Source organism: Salvelinus fontinalis, chromosome 40 (genome assembly GCF_029448725.1).
Source record: "Salvelinus fontinalis isolate EN_2023a chromosome 40, ASM2944872v1, whole genome shotgun sequence".
NCBI classification, from domain to species: Eukaryota; Metazoa; Chordata; class Actinopteri; order Salmoniformes; family Salmonidae; genus Salvelinus; species Salvelinus fontinalis.
The window spans coordinates 1,202,849-1,215,622 of record NC_074704.1 but is presented as its reverse complement, the minus strand read 5'-3'; the positions used below and the strand labels follow the sequence as shown (position 1 = coordinate 1,215,622).

At 43.2% G+C, this 12,774-nt stretch overlaps 1 protein-coding gene across 1 annotated transcript; it reads left to right on the top strand.

Moving 5' to 3' along the window:
* The first annotated feature begins 2,266 nt into the window (after window positions 1-2,266).
* On the top strand, window positions 2,267-12,106 carry LOC129839541 (zinc finger protein 568-like). Its single transcript, XM_055907057.1, has 2 exons — window positions 2,267-2,778; window positions 7,981-12,106. Exons 1-2 carry the CDS (start codon window positions 2,454-2,456, stop codon window positions 9,141-9,143), a joined length of 1,488 nt encoding a protein of 495 aa, XP_055763032.1. The 5' UTR covers window positions 2,267-2,453; the 3' UTR covers window positions 9,144-12,106.
* The last annotated feature ends 668 nt before the right edge of the window (window positions 12,107-12,774 follow it).

Genomic DNA, 12,774 nt, shown 5'->3' with positions numbered 1-12,774 from the left:
AAAGTATAGTGCAGTACAATAAAGTATAGTTCAGTACAGTAAAGTATAGTTCAGTACAATAAAGTATAGTTCAGTACAGTAAAGTATAGTTCAGTACAATAAAGTATAGTTCAGTACAGTAAAGTATAGTTCAGTATAGTTCAGTATAGTTCAGTAAAGTATAGTTCAGTAAAGTATAGTTCAGTAAAGTATAGTTCAGTATAGTAAAGTTCAGCACAATAAAGTATAGTTCAGTACAATAAAGTATAGTTCAGTATAGTTCAGTATAGTAAAGTTCAGTACAATAAAGTATAGTTCAGTACAAAAAAGTATAGTTCAGTAAAGTATAGTTCAGTATAGTTCAGTATAGTAAAGTTCAGTACAATAAAGTATAGTTCAGTATAGTTCAGTATAGTTCAGTAAAGTATAGTTCGGTAAAGTATAGTTCAGTATAGTAAAGTTCAGCACAATAAAGTATAGTTCAGTACAATAAAGTATAGTTCAGTACAATAAAGTATAGTTCAGTATAGTTCAGTATAGTTCAGTAAAGTATAGTTCGGTAAAGTATAGTTCAGTATAGTAAAGTTCAGCACAATAAAGTAAAGTTCAGTACAATAAAGTATAGTTCAGTACAATAAAGTATAGTTCAGTATAGTTCAGTATAGTTCAGTAAAGTATAGTTCGGTAAAGTATAGTTCAGTATAGTAAAGTTCAGCACAATAAAGTATAGTTCAGTACAATAAAGTATAGTTCAGTAAAGTATAGTTCAGTATAGTTCAGTACAGTATAGTTCAGTACAGTATAGTTCAGTATAGTTCAGTATAGTTCAGTATAGTAAAGTGTGGTTAAGTATAGTAAAGTTCAGTACAACAAAGTATAGTTCAGTACAATATAGTTCAGTACAGTATAGTAAACTATAGTTCAGTAGAGTACAGTAAAGTGTAGTTCAGTACAGTAAAGTATAGTTCAGTACAGTAAAGTGTAGTTCAGTGCAGTAAAGTATAGTTCAGTACAGTAAAGTATAGTTCAGTACAGTAAAGTATAGTTCAGTACAGTAAAGTATAGTTCAGTAAAGTATAGTTCAGTACAGTAAAGTATAGTTCAGTAAAGTAAAGTATAGTTCAGTACAGTATAGTAAACTATAGTACAGTACAGTAGAGTACAGTAAAGTATAGTTCAGTGCAGTAAAGTATAGTTCAGACAGCAAAGTGTAGTTCAGTACAATATAGTTCAGTACAGTAAAGTGTAGTTCAGTACAGTATAGTTCAGTACAGTAAAGTGTAGTTCAGTGCAGTAAAGTATAGTTCAGTACAGTAAAGTGTAGTTCAGTACAGTATAGTTCAGTACAGTAAAGTATAGTTCAGTACAGTAAAGTAAACTATAGTACAGTACAGTAGAGTACAGTAAAGTGTAGTTCAGTGCAGTAAAGTATAGTTCAGTAAAGTATAGTTCAGTACAGTAAAGTAAACTATAGTACAGTACAGTAGAGTACAGTAAAGTGTAGTTCAGTGCAGTAAAGTATAGTTCAGTAAAGTATAGTTCAGTACAGTAAACTATAGTACAGTACATTAGAGTACAGTACAGTGTAGTTCAGTAGAGTAGAGTATAGTTCAGTAGAGTATAGTTCAGTACAGTAAAGTAAACTATAGTACAGTACATTAGAGTACAGTACAGTGTAGTCCAGTAGAGTAGAGTAGAGTATAGTTCAGTAGAGTATAGTTCAGTAAAGTACAGTATAGTTCAGTATGTCCATGTACTGTCTGTCTGCTGTCGCTGTGTTTTTGATTTCTCTGTCTTCACTGTATTTTGATTGGGTTTATTTCTATTGCTTTCTGTCTTATTGTTTCTCCGTAAAGCGTTTTGTGACTTTGCTAAAGGTAAATAAACAGTTTATTTAAATATTAAATGCATTGTGATTTGATTTGATCTGTCCGACGCCTGTAAAGTGTTGTGACTTTTTAAAAATACATTGTGATGTGATCTGATCTAGATGGGAAAAGAACAGAGAATTGTCTTAACAATTACTATTCTAGTATTTAAACATAATGTACATATTCACATTCAGGTATACGTCTGCAGAGAGGAAAGTATTAGCTCTAAGAAGTCAGACATAACAGTGCACATTTTGAAATTGTTTTTTCTTTATGACATTGTTTGCCAGAATAAGCAATGTAGTAAAATATTTTTTTAGAAATTGTGAAACCCACTCCGGTCAGCAGATGGCAATGTGAGTAATTTCAGGTGATGCTTCTTGCGTGACGTATAATGTAGTGGACGGGATGTTTTTTCTACAACAACACTTCAGCCACCTCGGTAGCGTTCTAGCTAACATAAAACCATAACGTTGAAGCTCTTTATGCCATTTTTATTAATATTAACCTCGGTTTTTAAACACACTTAATGCGTATTTACTAGTTACTCTATTAAATTGACTATTTACGTTATTAGCTATCTGGCTAAGTAACACTCGGCTAATGCTATCTAGCTTGCTAACATCCTCGACCATGAGCTCCCGCTACTTCCCCCGTGCTAAAGAAGAGGTCTGCTGGACAGAGACAGAAGTTCTCGTTAAAGAGGAGAAGGAAGAGGAGGCTGTCACAGTGAAACAAGAGGTAGAGGGTGAGGCTGTTACAGTGAAAGAAGAGGAGAAAGACGTGAAAGAGGAAGAAGTTACAGTGAAAGAAGAGGAAGAAGCTTTAAGAGTGAAAGAGGAGGATGCAGTTTTTGGAATGAAGGAGGAGGGAGAGATTACTGTCACGTTGGAGGAGGAAGGGAAGACTGGAGATCTGATTAACACCAGTAAGTACTATTTTAAAAACAGTGGAACAAACTCTAGTTGTTTAACTATTGAACTAATGTGTCGTGTTAAAGACTGCGGTCAAGTGTGCCGTCATTCGCAAAACGCGGTCAAGCCACCCACGCTTCTGTTTCTGCCTGAATGTTCTTAAGTGGATAGACAACACTTTACGGTATCGGGTGTTTTCTGGGAGGTAAACTGAGTCGGGTGTTCTCTAATGCTCAGATAGAACCGACAGCTACAAATTATTCCAAGTAAACAGTTTCACTCTCACAGGTATTCAATCTTCCATAATCAAAATGATACGAAATCGTTTAGCTCATTTTCGTACCTTTTTTTTTTTTAACCTTTTATTTAATTAGGCAAGTCAGTTAATAACAAATTCTTATTTTCAATGACGGCCTAGGAACAGTGGGTAAACTGCCTTGTTCAGGGGCAGAACAACAGGCTTTTACCTTGTCAGCTCGGGGATTTGATCTTGCAACCTTGCGGTTACTAGTCCAATGCTCTAACCACTAGGCTACCTGCTGACCTGTCTATAAGGTTAGGGTTAGGTAGTGTATCTGGTTAATAGCAGCAGTATGTATAATCAAGCTACCTGCCGCCCCACTGGGCTACCTGCCGCCCGCCCCACTGGGCTACCTGCCGACCTTAACAAAAAGTACTTTTATATCACAGGTAGAGTGAGTCTGCTTCATCAAGTACTGAGTAAAGGGTCTGAATATTTATGTAAATGTGATATTTCAGTTCCTGATTTTAAAAAAAGTATACATTTGCAAAAATGTATACAAACCTGTTTTCGCTTTGTCATTGTGGGGTATTGTCTTTAGATTAATGAGGAATAAAATCCATTTAATCCATTTTAGAACAAGGCTGTAATGTAACAAAATGTGGAAAAAGTCAAGGGGTCTGAATACTTCTGAATGCACTGTAGACAGAGCGAAGAGTCTCACCAGAACAGTGCAAAATATCCGGTCAGAAATTATTATTTTCTCTCTTGAACATTGGATGATCTGGGCCAATAGCCAAAGTCTATTTTTATAGCGGACACTCAGGTGTCTTATTGCCCACATGTTCTATTTTCTCTCCATTTGATCCAGTGTTGAGTTTATGTTGGATATGTTGTTTCCTACCTTCACCACCAGAGGGCGGTGATACGACTTGGCCTATTAAGACACTCAGTTTAATGCTGGTTAGATTTCTCGTGATGCGCTATTTCATGATCAAACAATGAATGAATTTAACTGAGTTCTAGGCTTTTATCAGAAAGTTATTAGTTGTTTCTGAATAACCTAAAACATGGGATGCCTAAAATAATAATGAGAGAGAGAAGGAACAATAGCAATGTATAAAAATCACATGAGAAATTTGAACAAACCTTTATAACAAAGCATTATAAAGACAGAAATTATGCATGCAAGCCCCCCCCCCCCCAATTGGAACCAAACGACCAAAAAAAAAAACAATACTCATTTAAATATCATAACAGCATTAAGACGAATTAAAGTTATGACTATTCTAATGAAGTGTTGAAAGTTCTAATGTTGCAGCTTTTAAATGGGAATCATTTTGGAAAGTCTGATTCTATGCTATTGTCAATCACATATATATTTGGAATGACGAGTATGTTAGACCACAAGAAGTGAGAGTGAGAAAACAATACCGAGATGGAAAAATGCAATGAGGAGTGAAAAGCAAACTGAGGCTACAGCGGAGGAAAGCTGAGGAAATATATGATGCGTCGTTGGCCTATTAGATAACCAGATAGGGCTACTACACAGCTCATTACTACCACAGATAACCACATAGGGCTACTACACAGCTCCTTACTACCACAGATAACCACATAGGGCTACAACACAGCTCATTACTACCACAGATTACCAGATAGGCCTACTACACAGCTCATTACTACCACAGATAACCACATAGGGCTACTACACAGCTCATTACTACCACAGGTAACCACATAGGGCTACTACACAGCTCATTACTACCACAGATAACCACACAGGGCTACTACACAGCTCATTACTACCACAGATAACCACATAGGGCTACAACACAGCTCATTACTACCACAGATAACCACATAGGGCTACAACACAGCTCATTACTACCACAGATAACCACATAGGGCTACAACACAGCTCATTACTACCACAGATAACCACATAGGGCTACAAAACAGCTCATTACTACCACAGATAACCACATAGGGCTACTACACAGCTCATTACTACCACAGGTAACCACATAAGGCTACTACACAGCTCATTACTACCACAGATTACCACATAGGGCTACTACACAGCTCATTACTACCACAGATAACCACATAGGGCTACTACACAGCTCATTAATACCACAGATAACCAGATATGCCTAGGCTACTACACAGCTCATTACTACCACAGGTAACCACATAGGGCTACTCCACAGCTCATTAATACCACAGATAACCACATAGGGCTACTACACAGCTCATTACTACCACAGATAACCACATAGGGCTACAACACAGCTCATTACTACCACAGATAACCACATAGGGCTACTACACAGCTCATTACTACCACAGGTAACCACATAAGGCTACTACACAGCTCATTACTACCACAGATTACCACATAGGGCTACTACACTGCTCATTACTACCACAGATAACCACATAGGGCTACTACACAGCTCATTACTACCACAGATAACCAGATAGGGCTACTACACAGCTCATTACTACCACAGATAACCACATAGGCTACTACACAGCTCATTAATACCACAGATAACCAGATATGCCTAGGCTACTACACAGCTCATTACTACCACAGGTAACCACATAGGGCTACTCCACAGCTCATTACTACCACAGATAACCACATAGGGCTACTACACAGCTCATTACTACCACAGATAACCACATAGGGCTACTACACAGCTCATTAATACCACAGATAACCAGATATGCCTAGGCTACTACACAGCTCATTACTACCACAGATAACCACATAGGGCTACTACACAGCTCATTACTACCACAGATAACCAGATAGGGCTACTACACAGCTCATTACTACCACAGATAACCACATAGGGCTACTACACAGCTCATTAATACCACAGATAACCAGATATGCCTAGGCTACTACACAGCTCATTACTACCACAGATAACCACATAGGGCTACTACACAGCTCATTACTACCACAGATAACCAGATAGGGCTACTACACAGCTCAATACTACCACAGGTAACCACATAGGGCTACTACACAGCTCATTACTACCACAGATAACCACATAGGGCTACAACACAGCTCATTACTACCACAGATTACCAGATAGGGCTACTACACAGCTCATTACTACCACAGATAACCACTTAGGGCTACAACACAGCTCATTACTACCACAGATAACCAGATAGGCCTAGTCTACTACACAGCTCATTACTACCACAGATAACCAGATAGGCCTACTACACAGCTCATTACTACCACATATAACCACATAGGCCTAGTCTACTACACAGCTCATTACTACCACAGATAACCAGATAGGGCTACTACACAGCTCATTACTACCACAGATAGCCAGATAGGGCTACTACACAGCTCATTACTACCACAGATAACCAGATAGGGCTACTACACAGCTCATTACTACCGCAGATAACCACATAGGGCTACTACACAGCTCATTACTACCACAGATAACCACATAGGGCTACTACACAGCTCATTACTACCACAGATAACCAGATAGGCCTAGCCTACTACACAGCTCATTACTACCACAGATAACCAGATAGGGCTACTACACAGCTCATTACTACCACAGATAACCAGATAGGTCTAGGCTACTACACAGCTCATTGCTAACACATATAACCACATAGGGCTACTACACCGCTCATTACTACCACAGATAACCACATAGGGCTACTACACCGCTCATTACTACCACAGTTAACCAGATAGGCCTAGGCTACTACACAGCTCATTACTACCACAGGTAACCAGATAGGCCTAGGCTACTACACAGCTCATTACTACCACAGTTAACCAGATAGGCCTAGGCTACTACACAGCTCATTACTACCACAGGTAACCAGATAGGCCTAGGCTATTACACAGCTCATTACTACCACAGATAACCACATAGGGCTACTACACAGCTCATTACAACCACAGATAACCAGATAGGGCTACTACACAGCTCATTACTAACACAGATAACCACATAGGGTTACTACACAGCTCATTACTACCACAGATAACCACATAGGGCTACTACACAGCTCATTACTACCACAGATAACCAGATAGGGCTACTACACAGCTCATTACTACCACAGATAACCACATAGAGCTACTACACAGCTCATTACTACCACAGGTAACCACATAGGGCTACTACACAGCTCATTACTACCACAGGTAACCACATAGGGCTACTACACAGCTCATTACTACCACAGATTACCAGGTAGGCCTAGCCTACTACACAGCTCATTACTACCACAGATTACCAGATAGGCCTAGCCTACTACACAGCTCATTACTTCCACAGATAACCACATAGGCCTAGGCTACTACACAGCTCTTTCGTGCCACAGCTCCACTAGAGTTGGAATGGGCTAAAAGATTTGGCTCCACTAAATATAGTTTGTCAATGTCACGATTCCTCTCATCCTTCCTGCAGCAATGCAAGTCATTTTCAGTCAACCTTAAGCTTTTGGAAAAGTAAAAAAATGACTCATACTTATTCAAATTACACAAAGATTCTTTTAAATTCAAATTTTTTTTGTAATCTGGCCTCGGGTTATTCAATCACATTTATTTATAAAGCCCTTTTTACATCAGCCGATGTCACAAAGTGCTATACAGAAATCCAGCCTTAAACCCATGACAGCAAGCAATGCAGATGTAGAAACATGGTGGCTAGGAAAAACTCTCTAAAAAGGCAGGAATCTAGGAAGAAACCTAGAGAGGAACCAGGCTTTGGGGGGGTGGATAATCCTCTTCTAGCTGTGCCGGGTGGCGATTATAACACTACATGGCCAAGATGTTCAAATGATCATAGATGACCAGTAGGGTCAAGTAATAATATTCAGGGATCTGATTAGAATTCAACCTCCTCGCAAGAGAGTTGTGGAGGTTTCATTCAGGTCTCTATTTAAATAAACACTATGTCTTTTGCAGGAGAAAGACCAGACTCAGAGGAACCAGAGACTTCCGAACCAGCAAGACGACACCACTGCTCCCACTGTGGAAAGAGTTTTAACCAGTTAGGGGACCTGAAAACACATGAGAGAATACATACAGGAGAAAAGCCGTACCACTGCTCCAAGTGTGAAAAAGGTTTTAACCAGTTAGGAAACTTAAAGCGGCATGAGAGAATACATACAGGAGAAAAGCCGTACCACTGCTCCCACTGTGGAAAGCGTTTTAACCAGTTATGGGACCTGAAAGGCCACATGACTTTGCACACAGCGGAGAAGCCTTATCGCTGCTCCCTTTGCGGGAAGAGTTTTACCGTGTTAGGGAGCTTGAAAATACACAAGATAAATCACAGAAGGGAGAAGCCTTACCACTGCTCCCAGTGTGAAAACAGTTTTACCGAGTTAGGAAGCCTGAAAATACATGAGAGAATACACACAGGAGAGAAGCCTTACTACTGCTCCCAGTGTGGAAAGAGATTTACCCAGTTAGGAAGGCTGAAAGAGCATAAGATACTGCACACAAGGGAGAAGCCTTACACCTGCTCCCTTTGTGTAAAGAGATTTTCCTCATCAGGGTGCCTGAAAAGACATGAGAGGACACACACAGGCGATAAACCTTTCCAATGCTCCCAGTGTGGAAAGAGGTTTTCCTTGTTAGCAAGCCTGAAAAGACATGAGAGGACACACACAGGAAATAAGACTCATCACTGCGCCCAGTGTGGAAAGAGTTTTAACCTTAAAGAATACCTGAAAGTGCATGAGAGAATACACACAGGGGAGAAGCGAGAGAAGCATTTCCATTGCTCCCAGTGTGGAAAGAGTTTTTGCTTGTTAGCGAGCCTGAAAAGACATGAGAGGACTCACACAGGCGAGAAGCCTCATCACTGCTCCCAGTGTGGAACGAGTTTTAAGCTGAAAGGACAACTGAAACAGCATGAGAGAATACACACAGGGGAGAAGCCCTACCACTGCTCCCAATGTGAAAAGAGTTTTGCCTGGTTAGGGGACCTGAGAAGACACGAGAGGATACATACTGGAGAGAAGCCTCATCACTGCTCCCAGTGTGGAAAGAGTTTTACCCAGTTAAGACACATGAAAAGACATGAGATAATACACACAGGAGATAAGAATGTAGGCTGCTGAACAGTAGGACATAGGACAGATATAAACTGAACAGTGGAACATAGGACAGATGAAGGCCCAATACATGGTGGGTCAGTAGTCCCCAGAGACTCTGAATGTGTATTGACTTTCCAGTATTTTCCCCCCTGCATGTATTATAGTGGATTGTGTTTGTGGATGTGTTTTCTGGGTGCAGGTTTTGGTTTGTGCCCTACCACAGCTGATTCAGATAACCAACTCATCATCAAGCTTTTCTTATTTGAATGGGCTGTGTGGTGTTAGAGGACCTGGAATCACATGAGAGAATACAGAGGCTTTGTTCTCGCTGTTGTCTTTGACTGAGAATGGTTCTGATTTCTCTTTTCCTTTAAGTTGCTGAAATGTTTCCGGATTCACTGACCTTCATGTCTTAAAGTAATGATGGACTGTTGTTTCCCTTTGCTTATTTGAGATGTTCTTGCCATAATATGGACTTGGTCTTTTAGCAAATAGGGCTATCTTCTGTATATCACCCCTACCTTGTCACAACACAGCTGATTGGCTCAAACGCATTAAGAATGAAAGAAATTCCACAAATTAACTTTTAACAAGGCACACCTGTTTATTGAAATGCATTTCAGGTGACTGCCTCATGAAGCTGGTTGAGAGAATGCCAAGAGTATGCGAATCTGTCATCAAGGAAAAGGCTGGCTACTTTGAAGAGTAAAATATATTTTGATGTGTTTAACACTTTTTTTGGTTACTACATGATTCCATATGTGTTATTTCATAGTGTAACGGTAGTCCTCCTCCTCTTCAACCGAAAAGGAGGAGTAGTGATGGAACCAAGGCGCAGCGGGTTGTGATGACATAATTTATTTACAGAAAGACGAAAAAACATGAACTTGACTATAAACTAACAAAACAACAAAACGGAGTAGACAAACCTGGACATGCGAACTTACATAAAACGCAGAACTCACGAACAGGAAAAAATGACTACACAAAATGACGATGTACAAAAACAAACCGAACAGTCCCGTATGGTGCGACAAACACTGACACAGGAGACAACCACCCACAACGAACACTGTGAAACAACCTACCTAAATATGACTCTCAATTAGAGGAACGCCAAACACCTGCCTCTAATTAAGAGCCATACCAGGCAACCCTTAAACCAACATAGAAACAGAAAACATAGAATGCCCACCCAAACTCACGTCCTGACCAACTAACACATACAACAAACTAACAGAAATTGGTCAGGAACGTGACATAACCCCCCCCTTAAGGTGCGAACTCCGGGCGCACCAGCACAAAGTCTAGGGGAGGGTCTGGGTGGGCATCTGACCACGCTGGTTGCTCAGGCTCAGGGCGAGGTCCCCACCCCACCATAGTCAATCCCAGCTTACATCTCCCCCTACAAATGACCACCCTCATATTACACCCACTTAATCCTTTGGGTAACATCGAGACAAGGGGCAGCACCGGGATAGAGGGATAGCTCAGGACAGAGGGATAGCTCAGGACAGAGGGATAGCTCAGGACAGAGGGATAGCTCAGGATAGAGAGGTAGCTCAGGATAGAGAGGTAGCTCATGATAGAGGGGCAACTCCGGACTGAAAGGCAGCTCCGGACAGAGAGACAGCTCTTGACTGAGGGGCAGTTCTGGATAAATAGCCGCTCTGGGCTGAGGGACAGCTCATGACTGGCTGACGGCTCTGGACGCTCATGGCTGGCTGACGGCTCTGGACGCTCATGGCTGGCTGACGGCTCTGGACGCTCATGGCTCACTGACGGCTCTGGCAGTTCCTGTCTGGTTGGCGGCTCTGGCAGATCCTGTCTGGTTGGTGGCCCTGGCAGATCCTGTCTGGTTGGCGACTCTGGCAGATCCTGACTGACGAATGGCTCTAGCGGCTCCTGACTGACTAACGGCTCTGACGGCTCGGGACAGACGGGCGGCTCTAATGGCTCGGGACAGACGGATGGCTCAGACGGCGCTGGGGAGATGGATGGCTCAGATGGCGCTGGGGAGACGGATGGCTCAGATGGCGCTGAGGAGACGGATGGCTCAGATGGCGCTGCGGAGACGGATGGCTCAGACCGATCCTGTCTGGCGGAAGGCTTTGGCTGCTCCTGTCTGGCGGAAGGCTCTGTAGGCTCATGGCAGACGGGCAGTTCATGCGGCGCTTGGCAGACGGACAGTTCAGGCGCCGTTGGGCAGACGGCAGACTCTGGCCGGCTGAGACGCACTGTAGGCCTGGTGCGTGGTGCCGGAACTGGAGGCACCGGACTGGAGACACACACTTCAAGCCTAATGCGGGGAGCAGGGACAGGGCACACTGCACTCTCAAAGCGTACTATATGCCTGGTGCGTGGTACCGGCACTGGTGGCACCGGGCTGAGTGCACGCACATCAGGACGAGTACGGGGAGAAGGAACAGTGTGTACAGGGCTCTGGAGACGGACAGGTGGCTTAGTGCGTGGTGCCGGAACTGGAGGCACCGGACTGGAGACACGCACCATAGTGAGAGTGCGTGGAGGAGGAACAGGGCTCTGGAAACGCACTGGAAACCTGGTGCGTGGTGTAGGCACTGGTGGTCCTGGGCTGGGGCGGGGAGGTAGCGCCGGAAATACCGGACCGTGCAGGCGTATTGGCTCCCTTGAACACCGAGCCTGCCCAACCTTACCTGGCTGAATGCTCCCCGTCGCCCGACCAGTGCGGGGAGGTGGAATAACCCGCACCGGGCTATGTAGGCGAACCGGGGACACCATGCGTAAGGCTGGTGCCATGTAAGCCGGCCCAAGGAGACGTACTGGTGGCCAGATATGTAGAGCCGGCTTCATGGCACTTGGCTCAATGCTCAATCTAGCCCTACCAGTGCGGGGAGGTGGAATAACCCGCACTGGGCTATGCACACGTACAGGAGACACCATGCGCTCTACTGCGTAACACGGTGTCTGCCCGTACTCCCGCTCTCCACGGTTAGCCTGGGAAGTGGGCGCAGGTCTCCTACCTGCCCTTGCCCACTACCTCTTAGCCCCCCCCCCCCCCCCCCCCCCCCCCCAATAAATTTTTGGGTAGTACTCACGGGCTTTTCGGGCTTCCGTGCTAGACGCGTCCCCTCATAACGCCGGTTCCTCTCTCCGGTTTCCTCCGCTCTCCGAGCTGCCTCCAGCTGTTCCCATGGGCGGTGATTTACTCCAACTTTAGCCCATGGTCCCTTTCCTTCTATGATTTCCTCCCAAGACCAGAAATCCTGTTTCGTGTGCTGTCCGTTTACCCGCTGCTTGATCCGGGTTTGGTGGGTGGTTCTGTAACGGTAGTCCTCCTCCTCTTCAACCGAAAAGGAGGAGTAGTGATGGAACCAAGGCGCAGCGGGTTGTGATGACATAATTTATTTACAGAAAGACGAAAAAACACGAACTTGACTATAAACTAACAAAACAACAAAACGGAGTAGACAAACCTGGACATGCGAACTTACATAAAACGCAGAACTCACGAACAGGAAAAAATGACTACACAAAATGACGATGTACAAAAACAAACCGAACAGTCCCGTATGGTGCGACAAACACTGACACAGGAGACAACCACCCACAACGAACACTGTGAAACAACCTACCTAAATATGACTCTCAATTAGAGGAACGCCAAACACCTGCC

Excerpts from the sequence above, each read along its gene's own strand:
- LOC129839541 (XM_055907057.1), top strand. The coding sequence starts at position 2,454 with ATGCTATCTAGCTTGCTAACATCCTCGACCATGAGCTCCCGCTACTTC. Across the intron at positions 2,779-7,980 it reads TGGAGATCTGATTAACACCA|GAGAAAGACCAGACTCAGAG; the intron begins GTAAGTACTATT and ends TGTCTTTTGCAG.